This window comes from Ambystoma mexicanum, chromosome 7q, assembly GCF_040938575.1.
Source record: "Ambystoma mexicanum isolate Mex_15411 chromosome 7q, UKY_AmexF1_1, whole genome shotgun sequence".
NCBI lineage: Eukaryota > Metazoa > Chordata > Amphibia > Caudata > Ambystomatidae > Ambystoma > Ambystoma mexicanum.
Genome location: NC_090941.1, coordinates 939983185 through 939999275, shown reverse-complemented (window position 1 = coordinate 939999275; position 16091 = coordinate 939983185). Strand labels below are relative to the sequence as shown.

The following is a 16091-nucleotide window of genomic DNA, read 5'->3' as shown; positions in this document are numbered from 1 at the left end:
GCAGGATAATTATCTCCCCACCAAATACGTCCCCCACATGGCGATTCCCCTCGTCCTTCAGTAAACCATAGCCACATCCCTAATTACATTAGTGCCCTAATTGTTGTTTCTCGGCTAAATTGATAACCAAGATTTAATCTCACTGTCATCGTGTTCGTATCTCATTCAACCATCATAGGGTACGACTCACTTTTGCACTCTGCCCGCAAAACATCACGGTTGTCGTGGCTATAACTGTGGCATGCAACATTTTGGCGTTGGGTCGCCAGGCAGTCTAGCTGATAATCTGGTAACACAAACTCAGCCCTTGACATATGGGCCTCTAAGCGCACAAGCCAACCCTAAGTCTTACCATTCCATGAGAATTCACACCTGAGCCTGTCAAGAGACTGAAAATGGGTGGCCTAGTTATGTCTGAATATTGCCAAAGAAAGGGAAGTCTCAAAAGAGCCACAACTATACGGTGTATTGTCATCTTAACGATGCACACTGGTCTCACTGTACTTGCCCAGGAATGTGTGTTCTAATGCATGGCACGCATGTGCTCCAAGGAATATGAACATGTTGGTTTTCCATTCTAAAGGGAATGTAGGAAGTGCATGACCTGATCCGGGGCAAGACCTGCAAATTGAAATTGGCAAAACCTAGCCCAGTTTGTTCGTATTTGAGACCTGATCACAGGAACAGGCAAAACGCACTCAAATGTATTGGTGGGCCTGAAACCTTGCTAATATGTTCTACTATTTGCTAAATACTGTTTTCTTAACATGTAGCAATAGGTCTTCCACATAAAGCTTCCCGCAAAAGGTCAATGAATGCACACACCAGGGATTTAATTACCAATGTAAAGACCTGGGGTGAAAGCAGACCACCCTGCTCCATTACTCCCAGCTGCCAGATGCTGGGGATCTGTTTTTAACATGGTTTTCCGTTTTTAAAGCTGACTGAACCAGCCAAAAGTAATTCAATAACATTACAATAACCTTAAAAGTAACAACATACTCTGGTGGCGTCAAATGGCTTTTCCATAGCTCAGGTTGTTCCTGCATAATATCCGGGCTTGTCTTTAATTTCACCTGTGGGATTACGCAATCTCTGATTAGCGTCCACCAGTTCCGTGATTATTGTTGGCCTTTTGGTGGTAATTGAGCTTATCAATTTAATGCTAGCATTAAGAGCTGGCACAGACAGCAAGGCCCACATCTAAGCGAGACCTTGCAATGTTTATGGAACACCACAATTGGAGCCACTCGCGTGGACATTGGAATCATGCCGATTTCACAGGTGCGATCAAACAGGATTATGCCTGGGTGAAGCGTATCCTTATGTGTCGTTGAGAATTCTGGAGTCAGATCGTGACCCCGTCAGTGTTTTCCGATTCCTCGTAGCTTCAATGAGCAGCCGAACCTTCTTATAATTAAATTGACTCTCCTGGATGGTGATCTGCATGTCTGAGTCGAGAACGCTCTTATCGTATCAGAGAGGCTAGAGGTTCTCATGCCGCGTCTCCAGTGTCATGCACTCTGCTGGTATAGATACAGTGATGCAATGACCATAGCAATCTCCATGTCATGTGACAATCTCTGCATCTCCTCTTAGCAAGGACATCCCTCTACATATATAAATGTTTCACATTCTTTACTTAGTCTTCTATTGATACCATGGCACCCTTGATAATGTACCGAAACTCAGTGGTGTTGCTGGGTGTGGAGAAGATCCGGGGCTAGGCTAACGTCGGGTCTGTCGGAACTCGGGGCTAGCATGCGTTTTGGCAGTAGCACCTGAGCTTCGATCCGGGGCTATAACCAAAAGAACCAGGGCAATAGCCCCTCAGTTCCCACCTAGCGATGCCTCTGCCAAAATCCATATGACTCTGAGATACGAGTGCCTCTTACTACAACTTGTTTCCCAGAGTGTATGGGACACCACACGCTCAATTCTCCTGAGAATTAAATGGAATGTAGCCTGGATTTTGTGTTGAAGCTCATCTTCCACAGTGAGTGATTCCTTAAACACTCGGTGTACGTTCTAGGTCGTAATCATATGCAAATGCTGATCAGGGCTGCAAGATCCGGTAGGTTCTTTCCTAGGCGGTGCGAGGTGTGAAAGCCAAGGAAACTCTCACGTGTAATCATTAAAAAAATTATATGCGCGTGGAGATTGTGAGGAGGAAGTGGCCTCGAAGCATCACCGTGACCTTTGATGAGCCCTCAAACCATCAACCAATCAGGTATGGATTTGGCCTCTATAGGCTGCAAGGGGTGCACTTATGAAGCCCAGGCAGCAGTGCAAGAAAAGCCACCGCGGCATATCTGCGTTTCTAATATATATGGATATGGCCTCTATAGGCTACAAGGGGTGCATCTATGATGCTCAGGCAGCGGTGCAATGGAAAGCCACCACTGCCTATCTGCGTTTCTAATATATATGGATATGGCCTCTATAGGCTACAAGGGGTGCATCTATGATGCTCAGGCAGCGGTGCAAGGGAAAGCCACCACTGCCTATCTGCGTTTCTAATATATATGGATATGATATTATATGATATGATATGGTATGGTATTTGTAACGCGCCTATACACAGGTGTTTCAAGGCGCGACGAGGCAGGGAGGGGAGGAACAAGGGGAGACAAAACAAACGATCCTACTAGGCCAGGTGTCATTCAGATCGCGCAAGTGCAAGGGTGGGGGAGGGGGGAAAAGTGCAAGGGGAAGGGGAAGGGGGGAAGTGCAGTAAAGGTAAGTGGCGTAAGTAATAAATAAAAAAGGGCCAGCTAGTGGCAAGTGCAAGGTAAGTGCAGAGCAAGTGCTGGGGAAGGGGGGGGCTGTAGGGATACAGAGACAGTCCCGTAGTGCAGAGGGGTTCCAGGGGATCAGTGACTGGGACCAGGACCGAAGGCAGTTTAGAGTGGTCAAGTTGCAGGATCAGTGCAGTTTAGTGAAGAATTTAATTAGCTGTTCAGCAGGGGAGAGGGAGAGAGAAAGCAGAAGCAAAGAGGAAGGTTTTGAGGTGCTTCCGGAACCGGAGGTGGTTCTCCTCAAGTTTCAGGGAGGCAGGAAGGCTGTTCCAGAGGGAGGCCCCTGCCGCGGAGAGAGATCTACCCCCAGCTCGTTGCTTCGAGAAGCGGCTGACCATGAGGGAGTTGGAGGCGGATGAGCGAAGGGCTCGGGGAGGAAGATATTTGGGAAGAGAGAGTTGAAGGTATTTAGGACCCAGGCCCCAGAAGGCCTTGTGGACAATGCAGAGGGTTTTGAACTTTATCCTCGCAGCCACTGGGAGCCAGTGTAGAGATTTCAGTCCTGGAGAGATACGGTCCCTGGGCTTGAGGCCAAGGACAAGTCTCGCAGTTCTGTTCTGGATGAGTTGCAGAGGGCGGAGAGTGGAGGCAGGCAGATTAAGATAGAGGCTGTTACAGTAATCCAGCTTCGAGAGAACCAGGGCTCGGGAGACAGTGAGCTTCTGGGGGAAGGAGAGGAAGGGAAGAATACCTCTGAGGAGGTGCAGCTGGTAGTGTGACCTCTTGGCGACGTCAGAAATATGAGGAGAGAAGGAGAGTGTGGAGTCGAAGATGACCCCAAGGTTTTTTGCCTTGCAGGTAGGAGCAGGGAGGGGGCCAAGGGAGGCAGGCCAGAGAGCAGCACGGAAGGAGGGAGTGGGAGTACCGATGAGTAGAATCTCAGTCTTACTGGCCTTAAGGCAGAGGTCATTGGTGGCACACCATTCTTGGATAGCAGACAGACAGTCAGAGATGAGGGAAGGAGAGGGGGAGGCTGAGGGTAGCCTGAAAATGAGCTGGGTATCGTCCGCATAGCACTGGAAATTAGGGCAGAGAGCGGCGATGCGGTGGGCAAGGAGAGCCAGATACTGGTTGAACAGCCAGGGAGAGAGATTAGATCCCTGGGGGACACCACAGGTGGAGAAAAAGATGTCGGAGAGGAAGGACCCCAGTTGGACCTGGGAGGGTCGATTTGAAAGGAAAGAGGTCAGCCACGCCAGAGCCTGACCAGTGATACCCAGGTTTTCCCGGAGACGGTTGAGCAGGATGGCATGGTTGACAGTGTCAAAGGCAGAGGAGAGATCGAGCAGAATGAGAACACACGGAGTGTTGGAATCGAGGTTCAGGAGCAGGTCTTCACGGATGTTCAGAAGAGCAGTTTCCGTGCTTCTGGCAGCTCTGAAGCCAGATTGATGGTCATGAAGACTACCAACAGATTCAGCATGGAGGTTAAGCTGGGAGATTGCCAGTTTCTCCAGGAGCTTGCCCAGGAAGGGAGTGATGGAGATAGGGCGATAGTTAGCCGGGCAGGAGGGGTCGGAAGAGGGTTTCTTGAGAAGAGGGTGCACAAGGGAGTGCTTGAGGGGGGAAGGGAAGACTCCAGAGGCGAAGGAGTGGTTGCAAAAGTCAGCCAGGGCAGGAGCCAGGGAGTCGATGTGGTCCTTGATAGTTTTGGAGGAACAGGGGTGAACCTGTTTAGACGAGACTTTCATTGATCGGACTTGTCTGGAAACCTCGTCAGCAGAGAAGGGTGGAAAGGCAGAGAAAGAGGGAGGAGGGTTGACCGCAGAAGGGCCAGAGGAAGAGCCGGGTAGGGGGGGAGGGAGGTGAGAGGAGGAGAGCGAGGACAGGATGTCCTGAGTTTTAGAGATGAAGTGAGAGGCCAGTGCAGTGCAGAGGGCCTGGGAGGGGACAGGAGAGGTAGAGACTGCAACAGGGTTGGCCAGCTCCTTGCAGATTTTAAAGAGTTCGGCGGAGTTGTTTGATGCCGCAGAGATGCGGGCTTGGATAAGGGCTCTCTTCTTGGTGAGAACGGAGAGCCGGTACTGCCTTTGAAGCAGGCGGCAGGCCAGTTTGTCAGAGGATGAACATGAAGCACGCCATTTCCTCTCAGCAACCCTGCACTTGCGTTTTAGGGTGACGAGATCCGAGTCATACCAGGAGTTACATTTGGCTTTGGGCTTCAGGCGGATTCTCATGACGGGGGCAAGGATATCAAGAGTAGCAGATATAGCAGAGTGGAGCATGGAGAGGGCTGTGTCAGGGTGGGAGTCAGCCGAAGGGGCAGGGGGGGAGAGAAGGTAGCAGCAAAAGCCTCAACTGACACACGCTTCATGGGTCGGATGACCGAGAAGGTGGGTGGCAGTGAAGAGGGTGGCTTTGCCTGAGGGGTAGGGAGGGTGAGGTGGGAGGATAGGAGAAAAAGATCGCTCCAGGAGAGAGGAGTGGAGAAAGGGACAGAGAGGGGAAGGTCAGAAGAGATCAGAGCATCAAGAGTGTGCCCAGCAGAGTGAGTAGGCCCAGACGGGAGAATAGAGAGTGAGAGAGAGTCGCAGAGGTCACGAAAGAGACAAGTGGGGGGACTGGAGGCATCAAGGTGGATGTTGAGGTCGCCAAGAAGGAGGAGTTGAGTGGTTGAGGACAGGAGTGAGGAGGAGAGGTCAGCCCACTCAGAGAGGAAGGAGGAAATTTGACCAGGTGGCCGATAGATAGTAGCCACGGTAAGGGAATGGCTAGGAGAGAGAGAGAGAGTCGGCAGACAAGACATTCAAAAGAGGAGTAGGTCTGAGTGGGAGTGACAGTGGCAGGAATCCACTCAGGGAAGATAAGGGCAACACCACCCCCTGCACGGTTAGGCCTGGGCATGGAGAGGATCTTGTAACCGTCAGGTAGGAGTGTGTCAAAGCTGGTGGCAGAGCAGGCTGTGAACCAAGTCTCAGTGAGACAGATATGGCCTCTATAGGCTACAAGGGGTGCATCTATGATGCTCAGGCAGCGGTGCAATGGAAAGCCACCATGCCTATCTGCGTTTCTAATATATATGGATATAGCCTCTATAGGCTACAAGGGGTGCATCTATGATGCTCAGGCAGCGTTGCAATGGAAAGCCACTGCGGCATATCCATGTTTCTAATATACATTGGGCGCAAAGTGTCAGGGTGTCTGGGAAAAGACACTGCTCTCACTCAGCACCGGTGGCATAGACATTAACGAGGAACACGCCCTTCCCGTGCTGCTCCCCCACCACCACTGCGTGTCTTCCTTCCACATCTCTGTGCACAGCGCTCATCAGGAATGGGGTTCCACTGGCTACGCCAGCGAGCAGCCCGCTGCGTACTTGCTCACATTTTTCTCCTGTTTCCTCCTAGTGCCAAGAGGCCCCCACCCCAAAGGGCAGAAGTCATGATATACAAGGCCTAACTGGACTACATCACACTCCCCTATAGCGCATATAGAAGAAGACAATTGGAATAAGTATCCTCTATACATAGACCCAACCCCTGTATGTCAACACAGACCAGCTTAAGTCCCAACATTCAAGCTCATTAACTTTCCCTGTCCCATGATAACTTCTTTTAAATTAAAGTGGGAGTTCTCTTGTATGTACTTTTAAAACTTTACACAATATGCATAGTTAAATAACTGTTAGAGATGCAGAAATATGCCCCCCGCCCCAAACCAAGGTCATTGGTGCTACCAAAATCCTGCAGTGGACAATTCCCAGGTGCGGGGCATCTTCTGCATCCAGTTCAACAGCTCCTCCTCTAAGCAGTGAACAAAAAAAGGCTCACACTAGGATGTCATTAGTACCCCCTCACTGAAGCCCAAATGTCCTTTTTTTAAACGTATGAGAAACACACCATTTTAAATGTAAGGCGGCATTTATGCTGGTGGGGGTCTGTTTGAGATCTCTGTCTTCAGGGGCTTTCTTTGATATGATATGATAGGTTATTTATAAAGCGCTTAATACCCAGAGGTTTCTAAGCGCGGACCCAGGGATCGAACCTGTGTTGCTCCGTGTCGTCTTGCTTCCAAGGGGAGCACGTTGCTCCTGAGCTATCCTCCCGAGACAGGAGCCTTTATTCCTGGTGCTACAGCATAGCACTGCAGCAACTTTCAGCTTCCTGCCACCTAGTGGCTGTTGGTGTTGTAAGTGACTTACTAGTCACTCACATATGTTTAATTGAAGGGATCCAGTGGGTGAAAGGTACCGGGGCCACTTACTTACAGGCACCATGGGAAATGGGGCTAACCGCAAGCGCATCACTGCCAATTTCCAAGGCGTGCTTCTTCTCCCTGAAGACAAATAATTTTTTAGTTTAGTTTTGGATAGTCAGTGTCGCACAAGCGCCTCCTATAAGCCGAAACGTTGCATTGGGGTACAGCTAGGAGGGAGATGACATGTGAGGAAAGACACCGCAGAGGGTGTTACTTCATTATTTACCTGCTCATTGACTGCCAATGGCCATGCTAATCCCAATGGCATCCCCACACTCTCTTTAAGCTAGATCTGTCAAGCAGTAACATCAAACTTTGGCCTGTTAGTGTTATTTTTAAGCACTGATCAGAGGGCTCATGGCTTGATTGCAGTTGTAAATGTACCACTGGTGTAACATAAATGTCTCAACCAGTGTTTCTTCAGCAACTTCATTTATATATGTTCCTTGAATTGAAGTCGTGTTAAAAACAAGCACTGACAAAGCCAACAGTTTTGGCTTTTGTGTAGGCATGGGATAGGCACTTCCCAGACATTGCTATCGAATGCCCCCCTTTTTCCAGCTGTTGCCATTTAATGGCCAAGTAGTACCGTTATGGCACTGCATGGCAACTATCTACCACATACATACACAAAGGCTAAACAACTCTTGACTTTACCAATGCTGGCTTTAAACGGTGCTAGGTGTTCAGGTAGTGAGGTATTACTGATAGTGGAAAAACAGTAGATGGGAGCGCATGTTTAAGTGACGAACTTGCCTCAAAAAGATCAACAGGGCCTTCAAATAAAGTGCCGCGTGCTGGGCAGAGGGAAACCAGCATCGGCAGGAGGCCGCCATAGTAGCGGTCTGGCCAGCATTATGAGCTGACGTGATTTTAATGTGCCACTAATTAGCATGAGTTTTTAATCTAAGGAGCTGTTTCCTGGACTGCACATCCAATTCTTTCTGCCGTAAAATAAATGTTCAGCAGAGCAGACCACGGGGGTCTAAAGTAAGGGTCTGGGACTTGGCGCCTTCAGACCAGTCCCTTCCAAAGGACTGAGGGGGTGGGGCTTAGCCTGCCGCATGCCAGGCTTGCCTGCCATGCGACGGGCTCTGCTCTGGCCCCTCGGGCATTACCCGCCTATCAGGTGAAAACCCAATTCTCTTTAGGCCCCCGGCCAACCCTGATGGAAACACTAGTTAGACTATTTCAATTCAATGCTCATGGCTATTCCGGCCCAGATGTGTGCATGGATCACAGTCACTCCCCCCAAACTCTCATGTGCCAAATACCTTACAATAGACACTGTCCAGGGAGTGGCCTGGGGTGTCACGTGGTACCCCTGGAATCTGTTTGGCCACCCCAAGTGCAACCCCATTATCCTAAACTATGATCATTGTGTGTGGGCTTGCTCGTACTTCATGGCGCCCCTACATAAGTCAGTGCCTTACTTGGGCCAGCCCAGTCCTAAGAGTCTGGACACTCCACTGCCTGGGATTGCTCAAAAGCAGAAGCACCTCCCCTAGCAACTCACTCCAGATGTTTAGTTGAGAACTGAAGTGGGTTTGGATCTCTACGATTTGGACAGTGAGCTCAATTTCATGTTGTGTTCTCTAGTGATTTTGGGTTGTGTGTCGCGGGGTGGTTAGAACCACTCCAGTCCCTGCCGATGCTTTCCTCGCGCCACTATAGAAAGGACACACTAGCCTTTAGATGTGTATGAATTGCCCTGCACAGACAGTACAGTCTATTGGTGTCCATTGGCTATGCGGGGACATTGAATAGGAATGTGGATGTTATAGTCTGGATTTTCATTATTCCTAGACTGGGGTGGACATAGATTTCAGGCAAATTATCCCCACATCCATGCAATCGTAGGAGACTGGTAGTCTCCACCCTGGCCATATCTACACCTACCCAACACACCTGTCGAGGAGAACACACAAAATCATATTAAATCCATGTAGTTAGTCTAAGAAGACACACTCCTTTGACTAGTTTTATACACTGCAAACAGCGCATTCAAGGGCACCGCCTTCTGGCCTTACAATGCTATCCACGCCCACCAACTACACTTCTATCTACCACCCCCTTACTCTTTGTCAACATTCAGCGCTCACCCAACGCTGCCCAATGCTCCCCATCCACAACTAAACAATGATCTCAGCTGCCACTGCAAAAAATCCCCTGCCCCACCACCACATGAATACACTTCCCACTGGCACCTTGCTATTGGGCCACAGCACGGTTACCTAGAAGGACCACGCTACATCGACTACCCTATCGAATGTGTGTGCATCCCTTCTAAAAACCTATGATCCCGGCTGCTCCAACCGTACGTTCAATTGATACTGGCGTGCACGCGTGCTGCCGCTGCCAGCATGCATGCGTGCATGCTGCCACTGCCAGTGCTACGTGCTCAAGCACACTAGTCTTGAATTCAAGCTTGCACCAGCATTTGCTGCTCCTCACCATCACGCTGTATGCCCCACCCGACTAGCTGCCTCACACACTCCCCTGCAGTCACGGCAAGCTCCCACATCACATGAGTCTTCACTACTCATTTATTTATTTATTTATGCATTTTTATAGCGCCCCTAACTCGCAGGAATCTGGGCGCTTGTCTTACCTAGTAATACAAGGGTTGCGCATAATTGTTCGCTGAAATATGGTGCATTACAATATTTGTTGCAGGTTACAAGTATACAGGTATGTTACAGATTAAGCATGTTCATTTGGTTGCATAGCATGATTACATAGGTTGGTAGCAGAGGCCCTGTGTTAGCCACATTGTGCTCATTATGCCACCCAGCCATGCTTTCATGGGTAGCAATGTTTGCATCCTGCCACTAATGCATCGTACACTCCGCTACCAACAGTGTGTGCTCTAAACCCCACACAAGAAGGCTCCCCATTGATAGCAGGCTACCCCTCTGCTGCTACCAGAGGTGTTGCTCGGGGGGGGGGGGCAGGGGGCATAGGGGGTTTAGCCCCCGATATTTTGGCTGTACCCCCAGATAGAAACTCAGGGGCTACAACCAAAAGGCTAGCTAACCCCAGTCCTGACATTTGCCTAGCCCCGGATCTTTTCCAGACCTAGCTACAGCCCTGGCTGCTACGGGCAACCTCTCTCCAATCTTCACCTCCATTCAATGCGACCTTACTCCCAACAATTATTGCTCGCTAGCCACATGCAGCACCTAATACTGATACTGCGATCAAATACTATTACACTAAAACAAATACTCGTCAGCCCCATTCTGCTGAAGGACGTTCCATAGAATGCTGCTTTCGGAGAATGGGGCATATATGTGGCAGTTAAGAAGGCCAAGGGTTGCCCTGCATCAGTTACGTAGCCATGCTGGAGTGGTGGGAGGAAGTCGAGGAAAGGCAGCAGGTCCAGCAAATCCAGCATTTATTATAATTGTTTTTTTATAACGTGCTTACAACCAGAGATTGAAGGCTTCTAAGTGCAGGATTGGGATTCGAACCTGTGTTACACTGCTTTGCCTTGCTTCCAAGACAAACGCGTTACACCTGAGCTATCCCCTCTCAGTAAGGAGAGAAGCGGGAGTGTGAGGGATGGGGGTGAGTGTGGGTTGCGGGCATCTCCCCCACACAGAGACATTGAGGAAAGAGTGACGCAGGTGTGGAGGGTATCCCCCTCACATGTATGTGAAGCAAGAAGGGAGGGGGAGAAGGATTGTGTGGACACTCCCAGATCGCAAAGGAGGGGGCAAGCAGCCGTGAAGGGATCCCCCAAATATATATGTGAAGTAGAGGAAGGAGCGGGGAGGGAAGTGAGGTGGGGAAAAAGGCTTTGGGAAAAGTTGAAAACGATAGCTTGGAATGATACATGGAAAGTGATATACAGTCTTATTTACAGTAGCATGACTTCTCTATAGAGATGCAAGACATTGGCAGGATTGCAGTGAAGAGCCTCCTGCTTGCCTGTCATTCACTACATTAGACAATGCTTTGCTATCATTCCATTGTGTTTTCAGATCATTCAATCTCACATATGATGAACATGGATGTGTGGTGTACCAACATACCACTGACATGGCCGTGGGCACAAAAGAAGACTGTGAAGGAACTCGGGGGATGAAAAATAGGACTTGTAAAAGGAAAAGGGTCTTCCAAAGAGAGCCAGTTTGAGGAGCTTTCCCGGTGGGCATCTTCTGTGGTTACACTGTTCTGCTCCCCTTACTCTCTCTTCCAGTCACCAAACGGATTTGTCTCCATCTCTCCTCGTCATGCACATGCCTTGGAAGCAAAGCATCAGTGATACACCTTACAGCATGGTCTTGCTCACGTTTTTTTATGTTTAACTACCTTTAATACCTTTACAGGAACAAATTCTCTTTGCTAGTCACTACTTGGAGCCATGTTTCTAAACTTTCCTGAACTGAAAGCCTCCAAGCTCTGCTCAGTGGGCTTTGGCTTTCCTGCACAGTGAAATTTAATACCACTTTAAAAATATTTCCAGGGCCCCATTGTGTTCCCAGTCCACACCTGGCCAATGTACGCTGTTAATATAAGGTGTTTCGGTGTACCCTTCTAGCATGCATTGCATCCTGCACCCAATGCAACATACATGCATGGATTCTGGAGAGGCCAAGAGAGATGCTTTTGTAGTATTAATCCCAGTAAATATCTGTCTGCCTGCGCCCACTCGAGGGGGCAGTGACAGAGGAAAGACCAGCCCTATCTCAGCTGCTCCACTAGTGACCGCCAATGAAACAGTTCCCCTTATACCAAAACCTCCACTTTGGAAGCATTGCGTTTTACCTCAACAACACTCATCCGATGAGGAAAGCCTGCCAGATTCGAGGGGGTTTGGTGTGCCCTCTCCTCCAATGGCAGCTGGATTGGTGGGTGATCCATGCACAGGCCAAAGGATTTAGAAAGGGGTGACAGAAGCACGGGAGATTAAAAAGATGAGCAGCTAGAAGTGACCCCTGGGGTACACGACACATGAGGGCTTTCAATGAAGAAAAAGGGCATTTTCTACACCTGGTCTGTCCCTGAAAGAATCATAGATGTACATAGGATGACTACCCATGCTCAAAATAAGAGACTGTCTAGGGGTGTCAAACACTGCTGAGAAATGGAGAAGAAACAAGGTGCTGATGCCATCACGGTTGGCCTCCTTTCTGCGGTCATTAACCAAGGTCGTCAAAATGGGTTCATTTCTGTGGGCTGGATGAAGATGTAATGTAATGCAAAGTGTTCATGGATGGTGTAACTAATGCCATTGTGGTTGCGTCTTGGCACTATGGGACACATTCTCCCAAAAAGATTGAATCCACTTAGATGGCTGGCTTTGTACGCAGCCTAGAAAGGTATGGAACATTAGGCCTATGGTGAGTGAGGGTTAATTAGAGCTAGGGTGATCCAGCGTAGGTTAGACTTAGGGTGGTTTAAACCATGCATTGCATCATTGTTACCTCTTGGGTTGTTCAGTACGGCCTCTGAAGCTTTACCCCCATCTCCGCAGCGGGTGTCATCGAACGGGAGACACTGATCCCCAGTCCCGGCCACTACCTCAGAATTCTTGACAACGTCTTTGACAACGGTGGTAGACTTGATCTTGTAGACCCGCCGACTGTTGGTGTCTGAGAGGTAAATGGTTCCGGCGATCGGATCGGTTGCCAAGTAGTACTTATGTGCTGGGCTGTGGCTGAAAGGTAAAACACGGGATCAGTCATTCAAGGCAGTGCAAAGCATGATCACCCCACCTGTGCAGAGGAAAAGCAAGAATTACTGGATATACCAACACAATCACACATACATAAGTACACTCTGGCTAGCAGCAGACTTCCAAGTCACCATTTTGAATGTGCTATTCATGTTAACCTGGGCCAATCATCTACATTTTCCAACTCTGCCAGGAATTTAACGATGGAGAGGAAACACTGAATGGACAATGGGGACTTGTCTCCAGAGGATAGCTCAGGGGCAACGTGCTTGCCTTGAAAGTAAGATTTTGTGGAGCAACACAGGTTCGATCCCCAGGTCCACCTTTAGAAACCTCTGGGTATTAAGCACATTATAAATAACCAATTATTATTATAAATGCTATATAACAGAGCATGTGCTCGAAAGATGAGCGCAAGTCATCATGGTGTTCCTTTTACTGACGCTATGTTCACTGGTGCTACACAGAAAAGTGCACTATGGTTCCAACAAGTCTCAACATCGAATTCTGCAATCACGCGAGAAGATCGTCAGGGCCACGAAGTTGACTAAATGGCAGAACATGAGTTTAGTGCACCCTTATCATGGACCCCCGCTCTCTCTTGTACTGGCCCATTACACACGCGCCAGCGTTGCACGTCTATTTTCTTTTATTCTATCCAAATCATTCATAAAGGCCTTCCTGAGCCTACGAGTGACACTCGTCGATCTTTCAACATTAATCTTTTAAGTATCAATATATGTACTAAGCTGTGGCCAGAAACAGTATGTGGCACAGAGCTATTTACACGTGTGAAGCAGTGAAATGCATTGCCTTGAGAAAGGAGACATTTTGAAAGGATTCTCACCAGAACTTAAAGACAGAACCTAGAACAGACATACATTGTTCAGTGATTCTGAAGCACCAGGAACAAATATAGAGAAAGTGACCGTCAAACCAAGAGAATTGACAAATTCCACGAATAGGATCCCGCCTCCAAGGATCCATAATGTTCCTGTCGGAGGGAAATTGTCACGACGCTGAATCAGCTACTGGAGTTACGCTAAGTAAGGCAGAGCAATACAAGATTAATGTTTGAATTCCTTCCCTAGCACTCGGCTGGGACTGTCATTTGCTAGAGTTTCATTGTTACTCTCATGATTTTGAGAGATGGTCACTTACTGCTCACCACCGAGCTGCTGCATGGTCTTGGAGACCTCATTATGAAATAATGACCAACAGCTGGCACCGAAGGGCCTTGGAGAAAGTCCCTAAAATGACTTGCATTGCACCATATATAGCGCAGGCCATTGTCTCGCTACATTGAGCCACAAACCAACCCAACACAATATAAAAACAAATTAAACTTTGGCCTATTGCCATCAAGCTGATCCATACAATTGTAATTATTTTAAAAAGCCCACAAAACAAAAACACCTAACTGCAGAAACACAACCGAGATTTGCTAGTCTTTGTGGAGGATATAGATGCGCTTATTTTCCAAAATGATGCGCATGCCTTTTTGTTCCAGGCTACAAAATCATTCCTTCATTCAAATTACTTAACACTCGAGAAAGGGGAGAAAAGCCATCCGGATATTGCCAGGAATATCCCCTTGTGAGTTATCTTATTAAAGTCTGTACAGATCTCATCTCAGCAAACGACACAATTTCTTGCTAAATAAAACGGTCTGACCTTGGCATCGGCGTGCACGCCTCGCGGCACGGCTTCCGTCTGTACGCCTTCCCGGTGACAGCCGGCTGTTGGGGCATTATTTCATTCACCTGCATGTCACTCACGCTAAGCAAGTGGTTTCCACGCGCAAAGCAGCGCGGCCCTGAGGGAATCCGCCATCCATTCTGATCAAGCCCCTGAGCATTCAGGGAAACGCTCTCGGTGAATGGCAGTCAGTCAACGTGGATCGGGCGCTCTTTAATACCTTGAGTCGCGTGGACAGCGCATGACATTTGTACCCTCAGCCACCAATGGTGGATCAAAAACGAACATTTTCTACATGAGGAAATGGGTTGAGAAATGTTTGCTACAAAACATGAGCTTTGAGACCACACGAGGGTCCAGGACGTTTTTTAAGGGGCCTAAATTCACGTTAGTGGATGCACAGAGGTAACCCCTTGTGTTGACGTTTTTGTCAAAAGAGAAGTTATATCGTGCCTCCTAATGCAATAAATATATGTATATTGGCCTACGCCAAGCTGCTCACAAGTCGCTTGCGAAGGAATCTGTGTTGCAAGATCCTGACCTTAAAATCACTGTAAGCCGCCATTTTAGGTCAATCCGCCATTTTAGGTTTGCTTTGTAAAGTCACCCTGTGAGTTAAAATGGTGGACAATGTCATTCCAAAATACAACATGGCCGTCTTGACCTCTGTACGTAGCTAATATGTAACTTGCCTGCAGGCCACTTGTTGAGGTCGTGAACTGAGACCTTGTCCTTCGTTGACCTGTGTGTAAGGGATTACTCGTGCAATGAAACTAATCCACGAGTATACGATAAAGACAATGAATTCAAATACTGAACGTAGAACTCTTGTTTAACTACATTGTATTAATGTTTAAGAAGACTTACATGGAAATTCCCAGAATATACAGTTGCCGTATAGGCTTGTTGATATATGTATTAAAAGTAAACCAGTTATATGCGGATGTGCGAGACTTGGCATGAACCCTAGATCGGTGATGTATTAATGGAATATTAACCCAAGGTGGGGCTGGACATCGTGCTCACAAAATGTATAAAAAGCCAATGCATTCTAATGTACAGCGTCTCTCACTGAACACATTGAACCACGTTGGAGTTCGTTGTGTTGTACTGAGGGCCGATAGCTATCTGATTTTGCTCTGTTTTTGTAACTGGATTCAGCATAAAATAAAGTACTTTGTATGTTCCTTTGTAACCTGTGTTCGGTGTATTTCCTTTTGGGGTCCTCAGCCTCGATATTTTGATTTTGTTTTCACATTCTGAGAGGTCACATTATGTATCATCAAACTGTACAAAATAAAGCAATATAACACCCACCCACAGACACCAAATGTAGGCCTTGTTTATGCACATCGGCCATTTTTAAATGGCGCAGTAAAAATAAAGCATATTATTTATACGACAAACCAGCAGCATTTCCTCCCACGGCGCAGCCTAGTGAAGAAGGAAACCTCCAAACACAAACTTTACAGAAAAGGAAGGGGGCTCTTTCCCACTTTCGTCTTCTTCCTGAGAACTTCTGGCAGCTCTGAAGTATCATTTAATTCTGGGCAAACCACTTCATGGCCCCATCGAACTGTCATGATCCTACACGCCACAAGATACTATGTACAGAAAGACTGAGATGCGCCCGCTGCAATAAACGTTCTCTGCAAAGAGCTCTGCTGCTTCGAGGCCCATGCAACATCAAAAACCTAAGAAACAAAATTCAAAAT

General features: G+C 48.0%; 1 protein-coding gene across 11 annotated transcripts in view; it reads right to left on the bottom strand.

The window, feature by feature from the left end:
- The window catches only part of TENM4 (teneurin transmembrane protein 4), a 2472585-nt gene that overhangs the window by 126888 nt on the left and 2329606 nt on the right, over positions 1-16091 (bottom strand). For all 11 annotated transcript variants that reach the window (XM_069639906.1, XM_069639908.1, XM_069639907.1 and 8 more), the window contains one exon: positions 12428-12660. In XM_069639906.1, the coding sequence (XP_069496007.1) occupies positions 12428-12660 (233 nt within the window). The remainder of the gene's footprint in view (positions 1-12427; positions 12661-16091) is intronic.